Source organism: Balaenoptera ricei, chromosome 18 (genome assembly GCF_028023285.1).
Source record: "Balaenoptera ricei isolate mBalRic1 chromosome 18, mBalRic1.hap2, whole genome shotgun sequence".
Taxonomy (NCBI): Eukaryota; Metazoa; Chordata; class Mammalia; order Artiodactyla; family Balaenopteridae; genus Balaenoptera; species Balaenoptera ricei.
This window is the reverse complement of record NC_082656.1, coordinates 9,168,279-9,188,558: the sequence shown is the minus strand read 5'-3', so window position 1 is coordinate 9,188,558 and position 20,280 is coordinate 9,168,279. Positions and strand designations below refer to the sequence as shown.

General features: G+C 39.5%; 2 protein-coding genes and 1 non-coding gene across 7 annotated transcripts in view; all 3 read left to right on the top strand.

The window, feature by feature from the left end:
• Nucleotides 1–20,280, top strand: part of N4BP2L1 (NEDD4 binding protein 2 like 1) — a 32,023-nt gene extending 11,743 nt beyond the window's left edge. For 2 of the 5 annotated variants that reach the window (XM_059903214.1, XM_059903213.1), the window contains exons 2-6: nt 1,348–1,414; nt 14,289–14,416; nt 14,726–14,814; nt 16,709–16,785; nt 17,904–20,280. In XM_059903214.1, coding sequence (XP_059759197.1) covers nt 1,389–1,414; nt 14,289–14,416; nt 14,726–14,814; nt 16,709–16,785; nt 17,904–18,162 — 579 coding nt within the window. In that variant the 5' untranslated portion in view covers nt 1,348–1,388 and the 3' untranslated portion in view covers nt 18,163–20,280. Of the gene's footprint in view, nt 1–1,347; nt 1,415–14,288; nt 14,417–14,725; nt 14,815–16,708; nt 16,786–16,834; nt 16,904–17,903 lie in introns of all 5 variants that reach the window. The other 3 variants (XM_059903212.1, XM_059903215.1, XM_059903216.1) reach the window with 3 other exon arrangements.
• LOC132352620 (transmembrane protein 186-like) lies at nt 3,534–7,491 on the top strand. The gene has a single exon (XM_059903217.1). It carries the CDS (start codon nt 3,888–3,890, stop codon nt 4,524–4,526), a length of 639 nt encoding a protein of 212 aa, XP_059759200.1. The 5' UTR covers nt 3,534–3,887; the 3' UTR covers nt 4,527–7,491.
• Nucleotides 6,046–6,177, top strand: LOC132352795 (small nucleolar RNA SNORA16B/SNORA16A family). Its single transcript, XR_009498876.1, has one exon. It is a non-coding gene; the product is annotated as a small nucleolar RNA SNORA16B/SNORA16A family (small nucleolar RNA).

Genomic DNA, 20,280 nt, shown 5'->3' with positions numbered 1-20,280 from the left:
CTTATAAGACTGTTAGCACTTGCTTAGTAAGGTATATACAAAATAAGGTTAAGAGAAGGAGCCTACACAAGACCAACAAATGGAAGACAATAACCAGTACACTGCTGTAGGTAAGTAAAGTCTCATGGGGAATAGCCTGTTCTTTGCTGGTGGTGTTCAAGGCCAGGGGAGTTGAGCATGGTTAGGAAGATAGGATAATTAGGGAAGAGCTAGTCTCCTCCATGTGGAGATGGTTCTTGAACTGGCCTTGAAGACCAGGAGGATGTGACTGAACAAAGGAAGAGGATTACCATCATGAATAAGGAGATGGAGATGGGAAAGAGCTGGATGTTCTAGGCTCATGAGGAGCATGGTTTGACTGCAGTGGGTTGTTCATATTAGTGAGTGTGTTGGTTAGGTAAACCCAGGGCCAGATCATGGAGAATGTTAAAATCTGGATAAAGGAGTACAGGGTTGAGAGAAGAAACAGGATTCCAATCCTAAGACCCTTTCACTCTCAGCACGTGATCCAGAACTATTTCTTTTTCCACAGCTGAACTGATAAACTCACTTGGATCTGCACCTGTTCTATCCTCTGACTTCAGTGAAAACATCTGTGGACGTCTGTTTACCTCTGTGCTTTCTTCTGTGCGTGTGTGGACATTTTAACTGCTTTTAAGTGTCCGATTAATTGGTATTAATTACATGATGTGCGACCATCACCACTATCTTTTTAAAAAATTTTTTATCACCACAAACAGAAACTCTGTACCCATTAAGCAATAACTCCTCATCCTCCTGCCTTCCCCTCAGCCCCTGGTAACCTCTGATCTACTTTCTGTCTCCATGTATTTGCCTACTCTAGATACCTCATATAAGTGGAATCATACAGTATTTGTCCTTTCGTGTCTGGCTTATTTCACTTAGCTTAATGTTTTCAGGCTTCATCCATGTTGTAGCATGTGTCAGAACCTCATTACTTCATGGCTGAATAGCATTCCCTCGCATGGATATACCACTAAATTGTCCTTTTGAAATGAAATGAAATGAAATGGCAATAGTATAGTCTTTTTTTTTTTTTCTTAATGACGTTATTTGAAAAATTAAAAGTTGTCAACCTTAAGTCAGTCCCCGGAATTTTTTTGAATCTTTACGTATCAAAGCAAAGTCTGGGGACCACACTCTAGGACATATGTCCTTTGCAATGTGCTAGTTTGTTTTGGCACCATCAAAAATGGTTTGTAACATGGATTTGGAAGGTTCAAAGGATGTTCACTGACAGCTGTCTTTTCTCCTCGTTCTTATCTCTGGACGACATGGAATTTTCCATCAAAAGAAATACCTTTTCATTATTTCTTGGCATTACAGCTTTCCAAGGAGGTGAAAGGATGCTTTCCTGATGTGATGCAATGATGGGACAGAGATGGGGACAAAGGTATACTTCACAAACAAACACAATTTTTAAAAAAATACGGGAAACAGTGAGAAGAGGGGATTAGTTAACTAAGTAGTGAGTAATTAGACCCCAAAGTGTACTCACTCCACAGTGCTCTAAGCCAGCAGGCCTGGACCATGGTGTTTTTAATTATGAGGTTAGGGCTCTCATAAATAAAAGCAAGGTCAAAATAGGAAGTTGGCAGTATTCCAAGTCTGTGTATATGAAAATAGAGTATCAGGCAGGTGACATCTCAGAGTTTTAGCCACTTAGGTCTACTTGGAGAAGCTACTTTTTATATTTTTAGTAATTTTCCTAAGGTGGGTCCTGAATCTCTTCTCCCCATCGCTGAGAATCCTTGCAGTGCCTCTCTTTGGAGGCTGGGATGAGTGAGTACTGTATGTGCTTCCTATGTTCACAGAGAGTAAGAACACACTGTGCAGTGTGTGTTCGCAATCACTTACTAGAAAGGTAACACAGGAGAATCCCCACCACCCACAGTCCTGGAGCTGTCGGGGTAGTGGAAGAAGACCCTGCTGAATTGGGCAATATAGTGTCGCAGATGTGGTTATGATTAGAGAAGCAGTAAGAATAGAGGAAGAAATGAAAGGGGAAGAATGGCATAGGAAGATCTCAGGAGATGAACAAGAAGTTCCCACAGAGTTCATCTAGTCCAAGCTCAAGACACTAAACTCTGAGAAGTTATATACCTTTTTTAAGTATAGTTGATTTACAATGTTGTGTAATTTCTGTGCAGCAAAGTGACTCAGTTATACATATATATATACACACACATATATATATATATATTCTTTTTCATATTCTTTTCCATTATGGTTTGTCACAGAATATTGAATATGGTTGCCTGTGCTATACAGTATGACCTTTTTGTTTATCCATCCTATATATGATAGTTTGCCTCTGCTAATCCTAAACTCCCATTCCTTCCCTCCCCTCCCCATCTCCCCCTTGGCAACCACAAGTCTGTTCTCTATATCTGTGAGTCTGGTTTTGTTTTGTAGATACGTTGATTTGTCTTGTATTTTAGATTCCACATATAAGTGATATCACTTGGTATTGGTCTTTCTCTTTCTGACTTACTTTGCTTAGTATGATAATCTCTAGTTGTATCCATATTGCTGCAAATGACATTATTTCAAGAAGTTGTATATCTTGATCAAGTTCATAGCGATGAATTCTCCTTATTTCTTTTTTTTTTTTTTTTTTTTTTTTTTTTATAGCTACTTTATTTATTTATTCATTTATTTTTGGCTGTGTTGGGTCTTCGGTTCGTGCGAGGGCTTTCTCCAGTTGCGGCAAGCGGGGGCCACTCTTCATCGCGGTGCGGGGACCGCTCTTCATCGCGGTGCGCGGGCCTTTCACTATCGCGGCCCCTCCCGTTGCGGGGCACAGGCTCCAGATGCGCAGGCTCAGTAGTTGTGGCTCACGGGCCCAGCCACTCCATGGCATGTGGGATCTTCCCAGACCAGGGCTCGAACCCGTGTCTCCTGCATTAGCAGGCAGATTCTCAACCACTGCGCCACCAGGGAAGCCCTCTCCTTATTTCTAATCAGAGCTTTTTCTTCTGCACCAAAGGAAGAGGCTAGTGGGAGTAAGGTGGTAAAAGTATAATGAGGTTGGTTTCGATCTACTGTTCATGAAAAAACAGGTAAAGGCCCTATTAAGCGGGCTTAGTTTACCTGGATTTCAACTGTCAGGGTAAGGAAGCCACATGTTATTATTTGTCAGTATTGGTGATATGTTTCTTCTAATATAAAAAAAAATTACCAAGGAATTAATCTTATTTATTTATTTTATTTTCGGCTGCATTTTGAGTCTCCGTTGCTGCACGTGGGCTTTCTCTAGTTGTGGTGAGCTGGGGCTACTCTTCATTGCAGTGCGTGGGCTTCTCATTGCGGTGGCTTCTCTTGTTGTGGAGCATGGGCTCTAGGCACACGGGCTTCAGTAGTTGTGGCTGGCAGGCTCTAGAGCGCAGGCTCAGTAGTTGTGGCGCATGGGCTTAGTTGCTCTGCGGCATGTGGGATCTTCCCGGACCAGGGCTCAAACCCATGTCCCCTGCATTAGCAGGCGGATTCTCAACCAGTGCGCCACCAGGGAAGCCCCAATTTTCTTTATTAATGTGGTACCATTGAGGGCCATGGGAAGAGATGAGATTTGGATTTCTAAATAAGTATTCATATTTATCCTGACTATGATGTGTTGGGGAGAGATAGCCAACACTGACCTCCCAGAGTTATCTCATGTTTCTTCCTCATTCGCTCACATGACAGGATATTTATAACATAACCCAACTTAGTGCCCTGGTTCCTTCTTGGCATTTTGACGAGCTCTTCTCTATATAATGGCAACCGTTCTAGGCCCATTCGGACTCTAGAGGAACCCAATATGAAATTATTATCATTCCAAGTTACCTAAAGATAGCTAGGCACTTCCGGCATCAGGCGTTGAAGTCATGGCTGCCTTCCTCCGAGCTGTGCCGCGGTCGCCAGGGCCAGATGCATGGGGAAGGGCTCTCCACGAGCTGTGGTGCTGCAGTGGGCAGGATCCTAGGAGGTGGGTGGGAAGCAGGCCACCAGCCTCCAAGGAGAAACCACCCGGCACAGAGACAGAGACATTTCAGATGGTGTACCGGTTTGATGCCATCAGGGTTTTCGGGTACTTGTCTCAGCTGAAGGTGGCACAAACGGCCCTGACGGTGGTGGCCTTGCCGCCTGGCCTCTACTGGTACTCCCAGGGCCTCATGACCTTCAACTCCTTGTGCCTGGCGGGCGGGATCGCTGGCTTTGCCCTGGCCATGTTGTGCTGGATGAGCCATTTCTTCCGGAGGCTGGTGGGCATCCTGTACGTGAACGAGTCGGGCACCATGCTGCGGGTGGCCCACCTGACCTTCTGGGGCCGGCGACAGGAGACATACTGCCCTGTGGCCGACGTGATCCCCATGACGGAAAGCCAGGATCGGCCTCAGGAGCTGTTTGTGCGGATCCAGCAGTACAATGGGAAACAGACCTTCTACCTCACCCTGCGCTACGGACGCATCCTGGACCGAGAGCGTTTCACACAGGTGTTTGGGATGCTGGACAAGCTCAAGTGAACGGGCAGGAGCCAGGCCTCCTGCAGGAAGCCTGAGGGTGTGGGTGGGGCTGAAGGAGGGGGTCGGGCAGCTGGAGACTTTGCTGGGGCCCCTGGGAACTTGTCTTTTGGGATGAGGAAATTCATGAGGTAGAAGTGAGTAACTGGGTTTAGAAAGAGGCCCTGAGTGCAGATTCTTAACTGCACTTGTGTGTGACATTCAGATAATGGCCAGAAGTTTCTGTTAAGAGCCAGTTCTTGGAGGAAGAGATGCTAAGCTCTCTCGAACAGTTTACACTGCTGTGACATCAAAGACAGAGAGGTGGGGGGCGGGAGCCAGAAGACTTGGGTCTGTCCGTTTCCAAATCCCTGTCCTGGGGCAGGTTATCAAGTCTCTCAGAACTTTGGTTTTCACATCTTTTTTTTTTTTTTTTTAACATGTTTGTTGGCGTGTAGTTGCTTTACAGTGGTGTGTTGGTTTCTGCTTTATAACAAAGTGAATCAGCTATAAAAAAAAAAATAGCTAGGCTCTATGAGATTGAGGAAATAGTACGATAAGAGGAAAACTAGTCTCACCTCTGATTGTTCCTTCATAACGCTCTCCGTCGCATTGCAGGCATGGCTTGGGGAGAAGGCTATCTGTTTTGATCAAGGTAAGAGCCTGGGAAAGGGTACGGCAGTAATGGAGACAGAAAAGAAAGCCCAAATTTACTGAGTATTGACTGTATGCAGGCACTATATATGCTAGCTTACTGGATCTTTACAATAATCCTAACATGGAGTGTTTTTATGTTATAGATGAGGACGTTAGGATCAGAGAATCATGCATTTGTTTCTGAGATTCAGGATTTCATAATGCACAAAGTGGTCTTACCTTACCAGTGATGTTCATGGACAAAAACACCTACATCCACTTTTGACGATTAAGGAGTCCTGTTGAAGTATTGTTTAACTAGGATATTTCAGTGTTCTTTACCCATACCTTCTAAGGTCATGATGAAGAAAAGAGTCTGAAAGGGGCCTCCTCTGCCATCCAGAAAGGCCCTCTGCATGGTAGCACCTCTCCAACCTTCTTTGCCCCTTTGACTTTCTTTTCTTTCTTGAACTTAGCACCACTTGGCATATACATACTTGTTTATTATCTATTTCTTTTATGAGAAGGTAAGCTTCATGAGATGTGATGCAAGCTCCATGAGATCAGGAGCTTTATTCTGTTCAGTCCCTAAAAGAAGGCCTGGCACATAGTAGCCCTAAATATTTGATGGATGTGTTAATGCCAGAAACTTCCTAAGAGTTGGTAGCTCAGAATCAGCATGGGTCTTGAGTAAACAACAAAACCAAAAAGGAGATTATTCACATAAAGAGAAATGTAAAAGAATGCATGAGCTGTTGAAAATAGACAAGAGGGGGAAAAAAAAAAGAAAAAGAAAAAAAACTTCTCTTAATTCCATTCATAAGAAACCCATTCCTATGTTTTACATGTGAAAATGTTTCATGTGCCATCTCCTTCACCCAATAGTTATCCTAAAGAGGGATTTAAAAATAAGTATCAAAGATACAGCTGTTTTCCCATTTAAACAGCAGTCAAAAAAGAGCCCAAAGTGACAGTTTTCCTGTCTGGCCACTATTCTGTTGTCTGTATCTGATTTATGACATTTTGGGAAAACACAGCTAAAAACAAGTTAGTGCTGAGGTGGGTGTGCTTCTGATTCCTTCTCTTCTTCAGAGCATGGCTGAGTTGAAAACATAAAACATAGAGGAAACCTGTGGCATTGCTGGATTCTCTGGAAGGGTGCTGTTCACATTCAAGATAATGAAAGGAATTTCTCCTAGAAACTGCAGTGGAGCCACACTGGCACATGAGGGCTGTTAGTCTGGTTTTGTATCTCATAAACATGCCCTGCTTTGTAGGTGTGAGGAGTGAGGGCAAGAGTGAGCAGTAGGGCAGCCTGGGAACTCTTCACTGGAGTCCCCTTAGCCACTGTGGCTTGGCGGTATCCATGGTGCTGGTGATGGCTAAGCTCCATCTCTCCAAGGGCAGGGCTCAGCCGTGCCATGGTGGTTGGCAGCACCAAGAAGGGCAGGCCACACCGGGCTTCAGGGGAGACTGGCCCAAGATGTTTACAGCCATGTCTCCCTCCCCATTCTCCTCAGGTTGTTGGGTCACTGAATCTGTTTCCTGCCTCCCAGCTTAAAGTCCTTGAGGAGAATTCCAATAACATCTAGAGGAAGTGCTGGAATCTAAGAAGTCTCTCTCCCAGTCCTCTTTGGGGGTAAATCTGAGGTTTGGGTAAAATTCTCAACACGTAAAGATGAGTAAATAGAAATTCTCCTCACACAGTTTGGGACCCTATACAAAGTTTACATAATTAAGACAACAGAGCCTAACATTCAAGAAACATTCATACAGTTACCAAATATTTATTGATTATCTCTCATGTACCTGACATTCTTCTAGATGCTTAGAATAGAGCAGTGAACAAAAGAAACAAAAACCCCTGCCTTCATGGAACATATATTCTATCAGAGAGAAAATTTTTTTTCTGAAGGAAAGAAGGAAATTTTAAATAACATCTGCTCTGCTCTGTTCTTTCAAAAAACAAACAAAAAGGATTCCATAGCTATCCCACTTGGAGTATATACCCTCAGGAGACATTCTACATATGCACAAGGAGATTGGCACAGTGATATTCACGAAAAGTTGTTCATGGTAGAGAAAATTGCAAACAACCTCAATGTCACTAGAGAAAAGGATAAATGTGGTTTGTTTATTTTATAGCACTCTATCACAGTGGTTTAGTGTATAGCTCTGAGGCCAGAAGCCTGGGTTTTAATCCAGCTGTACCAGTCACTGGTCTTTTCTTTTTTTTCCCGCCAGCTTTATTGAGGTGTAATTAACACATTGTGTAAGTTTAAGGTGTACAATATGTTGATTTGATACATTTCTATATTGAAAAATGGTTACCACCGGACTTACCTGGTGGCCAGTGGTTAAGAATCCGCCTGCCAATACAGGGGACACGGGTTTGAGCCCTGGTCTGGGAAGATCCCACATGCCGCGGAGCAACTAAGCCCGTGCGCCACAGCTACTGAGCCAGCGCTCTAGAGCCTGCGAGCCATAACTACTGAGCCCGTGCGCCGCAACTACTGAGCCTGCGTTCTAGAGCCCGCGAGGCACAACTACGGAAGCCCGCGCACCTAGAGCCCGTGCTCCGCAATAAGAGAAGCCACCGCAATGAGAAGCCTGCGCACTGCAATGAAGAGTAGCCCCCGTTCGCAGCAACTAGAGAAAGCCTGCGCACAGCAATGAAGACCCAACACAGCCAAAAATAAATGAATAAATTTTAAAAAAAAAGAAAGAAAAATGGTTACCACTGTTGTTAGCCAACGCCTCCACTGTGCCACATAATTACCATTCCTTTTTTGTGATGAGAATATTTAAGATCTACTCTTTTAGCTACTTTCAAGTGTATAATAACAGTATTAACTATAACCATCATGCTGTGCATTAGATCCCCAGAATTTATTCATCTGATAATTGGAAGTTTGTACTCTTTGACCAATATTTCTCCATTTCCCACACCTTCAGCCCCTGGTAACCACCACTATACTCTCTTTCTATGAGTTCAACTTTTTTAGATTCCACATATAAGTGAGATCATACAATATTTGTCTTTCTCTGATTTATTTCACAACATAATGCCGTTAAGGTTCATCCATGTTGTCACAAATGGCAGGATTTCCTTCTTTCTCATGGCAGAATAATATTCCGTTGTATATATTTACCACATTTATCCATTTGTCCATTGACAGACACTTAGGTTGTTTTCATATCTTGGCTATTGTGAATACTGGTTCAGTGAACATGGGAGTGCAGATAACTCTTCAAGATCCTGTTTTCATTTCCTTTGGGTATATAACTAAAAGTGGGATTACTGGATTTTATGGTAGTTCTATTTTTAATTTTTTGAGAAACCATTCTGTTTTCCACAGTGGCTGCACTAATTTACATTCCTTCCAACTGTGCACAAGGGTTTCCTTTTCTCCACGTCCTCATCAACACTTCTAATCTCTTGTCTTCCTGATGATAGCCATTCTAACAGGTGTAAGGCTCATTGTGGTTTTGATTTGTGTTTCCCTGATGATTAGTGATGTTGAGCATCTTTTTATGTACCTGTTTGCCATTTGTATGTCTTCTTTGGAAAAATGTCTATTCAGATCCTCTGCCCATTTTTTAATTGGATTGTTTGTTTTTTGCTAATGAGTTATATGAGTTATTTATATATTTTGGATATTAATCCCTTATCAGATATATGATTTGGAAATATTTTCTTCCGTTTGGTAGATTGCCTTTTTATTTTGTTGATTGTTTCTTTTGCTGTGTAGAAGCTTTTCAGTTTGACGTAGTTGTATTAATTTTTGCTTTTATTGCTTTTGCTTTTGGTGTAATATCCAAAAAATCATTGCCAAGACCAATGTCAAGATTTTCCCCTATGTTTTCTTTTAGGAGTTTTATGGTTCAGGTCTCATGTTTTTGTTTTTGTTTTTTTTTACAATTTTTATTTATTTATTTATTTATGGCTGTGTTGGGTCCTCGTTTCTGTGCGAGGGCCCTCTCCAGCTGCGGCAAGCGGGGGCCACTCTTCATCGCGGTGCGCGGGCCTCTCACCATCGCGGCCTCTCCCGTTGCGGAGCACAGGCTCCAGACGCGCAGGCTCAGCAATTGTGGCTCACGGGCCCAGCTGCTCCGCGGCATGTGGGGTCCTCCCAGACCAGGGCTCGAACCCGCGTCCCCCGCATCGGCAGGCAGACTCTCAACCACTGCGCCACCAGGGAAGCCCGCAGGTCTTATGTTTAAGTCTTTACTCCATTTCAGGTTTTTGTGAGTGGTTTAAGATAGGGGTCCATTTTCATTCTGTCTTAACCACTGCCACATACTAAACTAAAATTTTAGATGGACTGGGGAGTAAAATGTAATAGAACATGGATGAATATTTACATAATCTTGGGTTGGGAAAGACTGTTGTAAATTTATTATCAAAGACAGAAAGTAGAAAATAAAAGATGGATACATGTGACTAAGAAAACTTCTAATAACTGAGACTTGTATGTTAGAGTTCATTATAAACAAAATTAAAAAGAAATTGATGTACTTAATAAGAATTTTACATATTTAAAAAGAAAGCCATAAACCTCCCAATAAGGAGGTTTTATTAGGACATGAAAATGCAGTTCACAAAAGAATATCTCTAAATGACCAGCACGCATAAGAAAAAGTATTTAAACTTGCTGGTAATCAAAGAAGTTGGGGACAAACTAAATACCTAACCCCACAGAGCATTGGTTAAGTAAATTATGGTACATCCATATGAATAACTATGTCATAATCATTAAAAATAATGGCACAGAGTCATATTTCGTGAGGTAGGAAATAATTGCTGTGGAAATAAGTTTGATGAAAATAAGTTGGTATTTTCTACATTATGTTTCTGTTTTTATGTAACAAAATATCAGATGAGAGAAAAAGAAAAAAGAAAGTCTGTCTCCTGGAAAAAGGATCAAAATATTAATAATTATTTTTAAGTGGGGGATTATAGGAATCTCCTATTTTGCAGTTTTCCCTTTCAAAATATTTTGCCTTGAATATGTTATTACTTTGCTAATAAGAAAGGAAAAGTAGTATTTTTAAGGTTGGTGTAGACAAAGACACAGGAGCCAGCTTGAAGGGGTACCTGCTGGTCAGATTTGGGGCCATTTGCTCATCATAAAGAATAATGATGGTAAGCATTATTAAAAGGGGATGGGGAAAGAGAGCTCTTCCTTACTAGACGATGCCGCCTAGTAAAGACAGAAGAAATTACATGGGATGATCAGTATTTGCAATTCCCAATGTAATAACTGATTTGGCAGTGATCGGCAATGAATGTAAAGATCGTTGAGGGAAAGGTTGTTGGGTAACAGGATGTTACGTGGAGTCTCGTGTTTCACACCCCCCGCCCACCAACATTACATAGTATTACAAGGGAAGCAATGCACCTTTACAGTGGTGAGATCTAGCTGACAGCACCTTTTAGCCAAGCGGTCAAACTTAGCACGATGGTACAAACGGTCATTATGTGCAATCAGAAGTACACAAACATCACCTCTGTACGTTTAAAATGTTTAACCTGGATCTAATTATGAGGAAACAATCATGCAAACCCAGAATGTGGGGCAGTCTCAAGCCAACCGACTAGACTCTTCAAAAAGGGAAACCAAAGAAGACATGAGGACAGTTCTAGATTAAAAGACACCAAAGAGACATAATAACCAAATGTGGTACTTGAACCTATGAAAGATATTATTGGTACCATGAAGGAAATTTTAAAATTTTAAAGTAAAAATATTAACATTAGCTATTATAAATAGCTATAATATAAAATTACAATGTAAATTAATACACTTATAATTTATTTATAGTATATATAATATTTGTTATAATTTATAATTATAATAATGTAAATTAATGTTATTTTTAAGGTGTGATATAATTATGTAGGAGAATGTTCTTATTCATAGAAGATACTTGACAAAGCATTTAGGAACAAAGTATCATGATGCCTGCAATTTACTTTTAAATGGTACATCAAAAATACATGTGCAAGAGATGTAAAATAAATGAGGCAAAATGTTAACAACTGTAGGTGAAGGGTAAGGAGTGTTCATAGTATTATTCCTTCAACTCATTTCTATAGGTTTGAACCTTTTCTACATGTAAAAGGTTGGGGGGGGGAAGTTCAGGTGGCAATAAAAAGGAGAGGGCAAGTATGGAATAAATGAGACAAGGGACATGGCATCCCAGTACAGTGTATGGATCTTGTTTAGCTCTTGATTCAAACAAACCAATTATAGTAATATGTTTATGAGAAAATCAGGGAAATCTGAACACTGATGCAGTATTTGGTGAAATGAAGTATGAAGCAGATGGAACAAAACTGGCCATATGATGATAATTGTTAAAGCTGGACGATGGGTACGTGGGGAATGATTATATTATTCTGCCTACTTTTGCATGTTGGAAAATTTCCATAATAAAAAGTTAGGGGTACAACTCAAAATGACATACTAATGTTGGACTTTTTTTGTCAGCGAGTGGGGAGTAACTAATAGATATCTAAATATATTCCCATGGTTCTCTATTATTAAATAAAAGAATGATGTAAGTTGTGAAATCAAGATTAGAGCCTGAGTTTCTCTCATAGTAGTGCTTTCAAGTGAATTTGGGGGGAGCTGCGGAGGTGAAAATTATGTGGATGTAATTGTCTTTCTATTTTTTTCCCTTTTATTTTCATTCTCTCAATTTCCCTAATGCATGAGGCTCCTGACCACCATAAAGAAAGCTAGAGCTGGGGCATTATCCTCATCACTTCTGAAGCTGATGGAATGGTATTTATTGCTTCCACTTAAGTTTGAGACTCTCAAGATTGTCTATTTAATCAGTTTTTCATTTAGCTAGGACAGCTTTTATTGTCTTGCATATTCAAGATGTACCATGACTGCCAGTGCTAATTTAACATTCAGGTGAAGATAAAACAAGTTTTCGAAGGAATGATCATTCAGTAAGATCATGAAGACCGCTTTTTCTTCCTCTCCTGTCCCCACATTCCATTAGAGTTGTAAAGGTGAAAAACACTCATATTTTTGCCTTCCTGTTTGTTAGGAGGACCATGTAGGCTACAGTGGAAAACATGAGTAGATAAGGCTATGTCTATGAAAAGAAAAACTCAACTCTGAAAATGGCAAAACAAAACCTATAAGTGGCAGACTTAATAGGAAAATAAATGAAACCAGATTTAGAAGGGATATCAAAAAAAAAAGTCCTGGAACTAATATCCAGAGTTGCTTAACGTAGTACACAAAAGATAAAGAAAATAAGTTACACAATATTATTTAAACTCTGAATGAAGCTTTCATGATTTAGACTAGATAATATTGATGAAAATAATTTAAAAACTGTAAAGCATTTACAAATATAAAATACACACACCTGAAAATGCAGTTAGTGTTGCCCTTAGATTTTCTTCTAAGGGGTCTTTATAATAATTGTTCTCATTGGAGGTTAAAGTTTGGATCTATGATTTGGGCTTTTCAGTTTGAGTGTCTTTAAAATCAAAAAGACATTTACAAGGAAACTATGCAAATTTGTTTCATCAGATCTTTATACTTTTCTTTCATGTCAGTTTCTGTATCTGTGGTAGATTTAAAATGGCCACATTTTCTTCACCACCTCTCCCATTATGTACACACTCCAGTGTACTTTACTATGATGGCATGTAAACAGTCTTAGTTGGAAAATTTGACTTCATTTGTTTTTATTATTTATAAAATAACATACCTTACATTTGTAAAGTGCGTTACCTCTTGGAAAATGTTTTCCCATACCTCATCTCATTTGAGCCTTACCAGAAGCTCTGTTTAATAGGTAGTGATTATTATACAAGTTTTCAGTCAGGAAAACAGAAGCTTAGAGAGAGAGATCATGATGACTGATTAGTGGAAGAGTCAAGAATTGAACCCAAGTGTTTCAACCATTTCAACCCAAGCGCTTCGTTATGTGTGGTTTCAGTGCCTTGCGTTCTTTCCTGATTAAAGAGAATTCTTGATGGAGAAGAACAAACAGAGTTGAATAGTTCTGTTTTCTCTTTACATTTCCTGCCCTTGTCACCCTCCAACATTTTTTTCCTCCAACTTTTAAATATCTTTTTATTCTGAGCATGGCCATTTTGTTATGTACTCTATTTGCCTGGTGAATTTGTTTGATGTTAGAATCATGCTGGTGAGTGCTGCAGGGAGAAGAGAAATAAACATAAATTCATTGTGTCAGGTGCTGCGCGAGGCGCTTCCCCAAGTTATTAAGTCATCATCCTAACTTAGTGAGATAGGTGACATTATGCACAGTTTTTACAGATGAGGAAAAGAGGCTCAGAGATTTAGCCAGTTACCTATCTAGCATAATAGCCATCTTCTCCCCAGAAAAGTCTGAATAAGGATTTCAAGTGGGAACATCTTCTCTGTGAAGTTTATTTTGTGCAGAACTTAATATGGTTTTTTGGGTTTTTTTGCTTTAAAGGGGGAACTCCATGATGGTTTTTCTTTATTCTGTGATATTTTCATATCTAGAGAGAGTGATAGAGGTTTAGGAAGGCATGGGGAATGTTGGAATCTGCCTCTTTTCTTCTGCTGTGGCTTTAAAATTCGGTTTAGGTCACTGCTAAAATGTTACCTAATAGAGGTAGCACACACATCACATCACTTTAATCTACATTTCATACCTCAGCAAGAACCATTATCTCAGATGGGTCCTTATGGAGAACAGATCTCCAAGGCGAGGGGACCCAGGACAGGTGAGGGGATGCAGGAAGGGGCTGCAGCATGAGGGTGTGGGCAGTGGTGCATCACAGAGGAATGGCAGTAAGGGCTGTGCCCACAAGGAATGACTCTTGTCACACCCGCAGCGTAGCCTCCAAGGTTCATCTGGAGTCACTCCTGGTTGCTGCAGAAGTCAGTGGTGGTGACCAGCACTTCCTAGTTTCAAGAGCTGGGCACCACACACAGTCCCGTCAGCCCTCTCCTTCCCCCTACGAAAGTGATACCTTCTAGAGAGAATAAGCATCTCATGTTTTTGAGATTCAACAACTCAAACCTGGTGGTCTCATAAACTGCTAAATGTTGGAGATGGAAGGAAATGATTTATATTGTGAAAATGCATGGTCATAAAATAATCTCTTATTTCCCCACTTTCCAGACAATTGCAACACGACTTTCCCAGGGCCCTGATTTTCAGCACGGATGATTTTTTCTTCAGGGAAGATGGTGCCTATGAGTTCAATCCTGACTTCCTGGAGGAAGCTCATGAATGGAACCAGAAAAGAGGTGACAAATTCCTTTCCACACCCTTGGGAAATCCTACTGTGCACATAGATTGTAGTTACTGCAAAATGAAAAAGCTTTATGGAAGGAGCTTAATCTAAAGTTCTGCCATTTTTTCCCCCAAACAGAATGCCAGAGTGTAACCTCCCTAGATTCCAGGAAAAAGAAAATTATTGATAGTGGGTTCTGAAATAGGTGGTATTAAAGTTGTGTAATGAGCACATCCTGTAATAAAAATAACAAAATATGGAGTACGCTCACCCTTCTCTGATTGTTGCTTGTTGTTCACTGTTATATAACATTGTGTTGCAGCAAGAAAAGCAATGAGGAATGGCATATCCCCCATTATTATTGATAATACCAACCTCCACGCCTGGGAAATGAAGCCCTATGCAGTCATGGTAGGAAGAAGTATCATTGTGAATTTTCAGTTATGGACATTTTGTGAGAAAGTTGAAACATTTGTTCTTTCTTCTTTTTCTGATCTTCCACGATCTCATATTCATTAATAGTTGTTCTCTCAGGGAGCAGGTAAAGAGGTTTTAGTGTTTCTCTGCTGTTCAATGGCTGAAATTTACTGAGATGCTAATACCACCTCAGGGTACATTTTTAAAATAGTCCTTGGTCTGAATTCTTGACAGCGTTTCTGTCTTGATTGTTTTCCTAAGGGAAGGCATACATAGGAGCATCCGCTGAAACCTGCCAAGAAATGTTGGACTAGATGGTGCTACCAGCGGAGTTGTAGATGTTGTTCGTGGCACACTCCTGTCTGTGCCACGCTGCGGACTTCAGTACTATGTAGTGCTGCTGCATGGAAGTTCTCGGGCAATGAAATTCTTAGTTTAAAAACAGGTTAACACTGTAACCCTATTAAGATATTAGAATACAAATGTAAATACACATGTAAAGGTAACAGCTCAGCTGTCTACTGTCAGAACAACGGATGAATAAAGCGATATGCACATTTTTCTTTATTTTTGAAATATGTCTGATCTGTTTTAAGACATATTTCATCTTTTGTGCTAATAAGTTTTCATTCCTTACTGAGTGCAGAAAATAGAAAAGATCCAGAAACATACAGGGGCAGGATGAAGACAGCTGAGTATTCTCCCTACTTGGCTAATTGTAAAGTGAATATCTCTATAACTGGGCTCATGGTAGTCTATTTTTAAGCCTCTTTTTACATTTCGGGCAAAGTAGCTTACATACAGGTGTGCTTTTCTCTAACTGTACTTTCATCAGTTTTATTTAGGCCCAGACTGTGGGACTTTGGTGAATGTAGGAAAAATTAGCATCAACTTTGTGGTTACTTCAGTTCACGGATCGAGCATCCACTTGGGAGAGAAATGAATAGGGACGTGAAGAGTCACGTTAATTAAGGCACAACTCAGAACCAAGAGTCGGGTTAACTGAGAGTGGCTTAAGGGAAGTCATTTTACTTTTTATTTTCTATTTTCTAATTTCTAGACATGCACAATCTTTTCCAGACATCCACAGCTATTAGTAAGACCCAGAAATTCAATATTTTCCACCTATGATATCTGATATCCTTCCCAAATTAGAACTGTCCATCTAAAGAATGAAGAGGAAAGCTGCTTACTTAGTTCTTTTCATTCTGTATTTTATAACACAATAAAAAAATAGTGATAATAGAAAGTTCAGTTTGAGATAAAAAAAGTAGTGGTCAAGTTATGAATGTAAACGATGTTTGATGTTTCTAATGGAAATGGGAATAATTTTCTAAACTCAAGGAAATGGGGCACAGTGAATTGAGCCAAACTATATTGCATAGCAGGGAGAGCTACTTTTGGAGGGAAGAATATGTAAAGGATGTGGAAACCACTTTTGTTTCCCAAGCTCTGTGCCTATGGCACTCTCACTTTCTAAACCAAGGTATGAGGAATAGCCCAAGGCATTTGACAGCAGTGAGTCTATGATAGTCACATAAGGGACTTTGAGAAGCCATTGGAGTTCACTCCTCATTCCTGTGGACAGGGCATTTAAAACTAGTTCAGCTATCTATTTTTTAAATGTTCAAAACAAAGAACCTTTGTAATTTTCCATCATGGTAAATAGAATTACTCACAGTTTATCATTGGGAACCATAATATAATCTGAGAGTGGCTAAGTATGGAAATGTACCAACTGTTTTTGTTAACATAAACTAAGGCATTGGATTACTGGTTAAACAAAAGGAATTTAGAAAAGATTTGTAGTAAATGTTAAATGGCAGCATAAACATTCCCAAACATACATACCATGTCTTCAATGTTTTATGTACTTTTGAAAAATCAGGCACTTGAAAATAACTATGAAGTTATATTCCGAGAACCTGACACTCGCTGGAAATTCAACGTTCAAGAGTTAGCAAGGTACTTCTTTGTTTTTCTAGTTCCTCATTATGTATCCTGCTATTTTCAGGTATTTCAGACCGAACAAAAGAATCTTTTCAGGCTGGAAATGGACATGGTAGTTTTCAGGCCAGAAATGGTAATTCTTGGAAATTGATAACTTTGGAATTATTAATGTGAAAGACTTTAGTTTGGGGTCAGTTTTCTAATATAATGCTAAATGCTAAATCTTGGCTTGGACTTGGTCCTTCAAAAGGACACATTTAACATTCTGCTAAAATGCTTCATTAATGAACATTTAAAAGCACTTTCCTCTGCATGGGATTGCACTTGTGAGTGATGTTTTTGCACTTAGGCTAAACAAAGATCTTTAGATGTTGAACAGTCTGTGGTTCATTTATGGTCTAGATGCTGCTTCTAGTTTGTAAAGCAGTAAATGTCCAAATAATACTAACTTGTTGACTGAATGCATGGGTTCTGATATTCACTATCTGTGCTATTTGATAATGTCAGTGATTTAAAGTAACCAGTGAGATCAGAATTTACTTTTTAGGAATAAGTCTAGTTCATCTTATGGTTATAAGCAGACAGTGTTTCCAAAGGGATCTGTGGACCACCCCCATCAGAATCACCTGAGTGGTTGTTAAAGTCCTAGTTCATGGACCCCATTCCATAGATGGAATCTCTGGTAATTACATTTCAAACTATATCCCCAATTGATTCTCATGCCCACTAGAATTGAAGAATATTGGTTTTGTAAGGATCTAGTATCTAGGACTGACATAATTGATTATAGATATATGCATGACAAATTGGCAAATACATAATAAAAAGATCTCACGGTGCTTTTTTATGTTTTGAAGCACAGAATTGAGATTTCCAGAAACAAAGCATTTTTGAAGCTTTAGCTCTTTGCTAGCCTCAGGGTAGTTTGGGAGTGTGCAGGGCAGCATGAAAAACAGGAGTTGAGCCTGAAAGATAACTGCTTAACACGATGTTTTGCTTTTGTCAGAGTTCCATCCTGAGAATAGGGAGTGCATATCTATGTAATAATATAGGACTTGTAAAATACAAGAATTTATATCATTTTGATATGCTGCCTTAACTAACCAGTTGCATTTTTTTTTTTCCCCACGCAGAAGAAACATTCATGGAGTCCCAAGAGAGAAAATACACCGAATGAAAGAACGGTATGAACATGATGTTACCTTTTACAGTGTGCTGCATGCCGAAAAACCAAGCAGAGCGAACAGAAACCAGGACAGGAACAATGCATCTCCTTCCGACGGTGCAGGGTACTGGAACCCCTACGCAGAGTTCCCAAACCGGCGGGCACATGGCGGCTTCACTAATGAGAGCTCCTTTAACAGAAGGGGTGGTTGTCACCATGGGTATTAGAGGTCTCTCTTACAGGCATTCAAAATTTTCCTAAATCAGTTTTTACTTCAGTTTTTGGTATTTATTCTTCGTTCAGTTGTAGTCAGAGCTCTAATTCCAGTGTAAATAGTCAAACCTGAAAGTTTTTGAGCAGAAGTCATTACATTCCTCTTCAACAAGCATTTGTTAAAGTGATCCTATATGCATGGTCTGATGCTGAGGATTCTGCCGATTTGATTAAACAAAGTCCCTTTCTCTAGACAAAGAATTACTTTAAAACTGAAACCTGAGAACATACTGAAGAACATAATCAGCCACATAGGCTCATTAATGAACTAAAGTGTTTATAATATAAAGCTTCAGAACCACTTTCTCTGAAGCAATCTATTTTTTCAGGAAATTCATCTCCATCAGGAAAGTTGGAAAGGTTGGGGAGAAGTAGGAGGCAGGAAAAATTTTAGTGTCATTGCTACTTTGATCATCCATGTATCCAAAAATGTGAGATGTGTGGCTAAAATGATGATATTGATTTTCCTTTAAAATGAATATGCCAGAAAGTACACACCTAAGGGAATATTGTCCTTCAAAGCAGACACCTTGGGAAATTATTCCTTTATTTTAGCAATGTATCATTGTTAGAAGTGTCTGTTAAAATCTTTCTTAATAGCTATACAAGCTACTTAGGAAAATCAGTATCATTATTTAAAGTCATATCTTGTGTTTTAACTACCACTTTATTGAACAGGGTTAAACCTGAATAACTTTTGGCTGTTGAGCTAATAGTGTAAATAAAATAAGCCTGCCTTTATAAAACACTAATTTTTAAGAGGAATAATTAAGCAGTTTTTAAAATTATGCCTATAAACATGTGTCTAATCAGTTGGCAGCTCCAAAGTTTTGGGAGTACAAGGAATGAAGCATCCCAGGCTGTAGATTATATTGAGTTATGGAAAAGTCATGCTCGCCTTAAGAGCAGTCTCAGTGTTTTATGTGGTATTAAGACGAAGTTCTACCACAACTCTTATACTAATAGTGAATTTATGAATCCAAATTAAATCTTAAAAGGTTGGAATCAGATTAATTTGGTGTGAGACCACAGATAAGACCATGTAGGATGTATGCTTTATTTCTTGTTGGCCAACAGCTTCTTTCTAATGTTTTGTGAAGTATTATTTTAAGTGTTCTATATAATGGTGCTTTTATGGTTATTAAAAATTACATGTGGTATTGCTTTATATGGATTTGTCATTGAATCTAATATTTTTTTTGGTTTAAGAATATAAAAAACTTAATTACAGAAATTCCACAGAATTCTACCATATTGAGAACCAATTTTTCTATATTATAACCTTATTTACCAGTCTTCTTTAATGAATAGGAGACATAAAGGTAAAGACAAAAGCAACCTTATATTTTACTTATTGTTATTTGATCTCTACACATTAGAAAGACTATATTTCATATTCCATTATCTATCTAGTACATTGAAATCTAGTCAACATCTTGATGACTGTCAACAATGTAATTTTTTTCTTCATTAACATTTTAAAAATTGGTGTCTCCTTTGAGTAGCAAAGTTTGGCCAACAAAACTAAAATTTAGTAAATCTGAATGAATCTAAGGTATAGTTTTGGCTAAATTCTGTGTATCCAAGATCAACACATAATAATCTTCTAATAATAATGATAATCCACATAACAATACCCCTGTTTTCCAGGCCCAGGTGGTCCTGGGTATCCTAGTCAATGTGGTCACTGCAGAACTAGGCCAATCTGGATGGCTTGACTCACTTAGGAAAGCAGAGGCGAGAAGTGTCAGGGAGCCCAGATGGGAATTCCTTTCCTTGATTCCATAGGAGCAGTCTAAAGGATCAGATTTCAAGCCCTCCTGATTTACTTCTGACTCTCTGGTTAGGGTTTCTGGTTCACCTGGGCTGGGCTGCTTTGGAGAACTAGTCCCAGGTTATAGATCCAGAGCTTTTAAAGAGCTCAGAAGAATAGTTTCCCGGTATATTTGCCTGTTTTGAACATAAAAATCATTGATTAAATGCCACCAACTGTATGTATCCCACCCAGAAGTGATCTGTTGTTTCTTTCAACGCCCATGGCTCCTGATTTATATAATTTTTTGAACACTCAA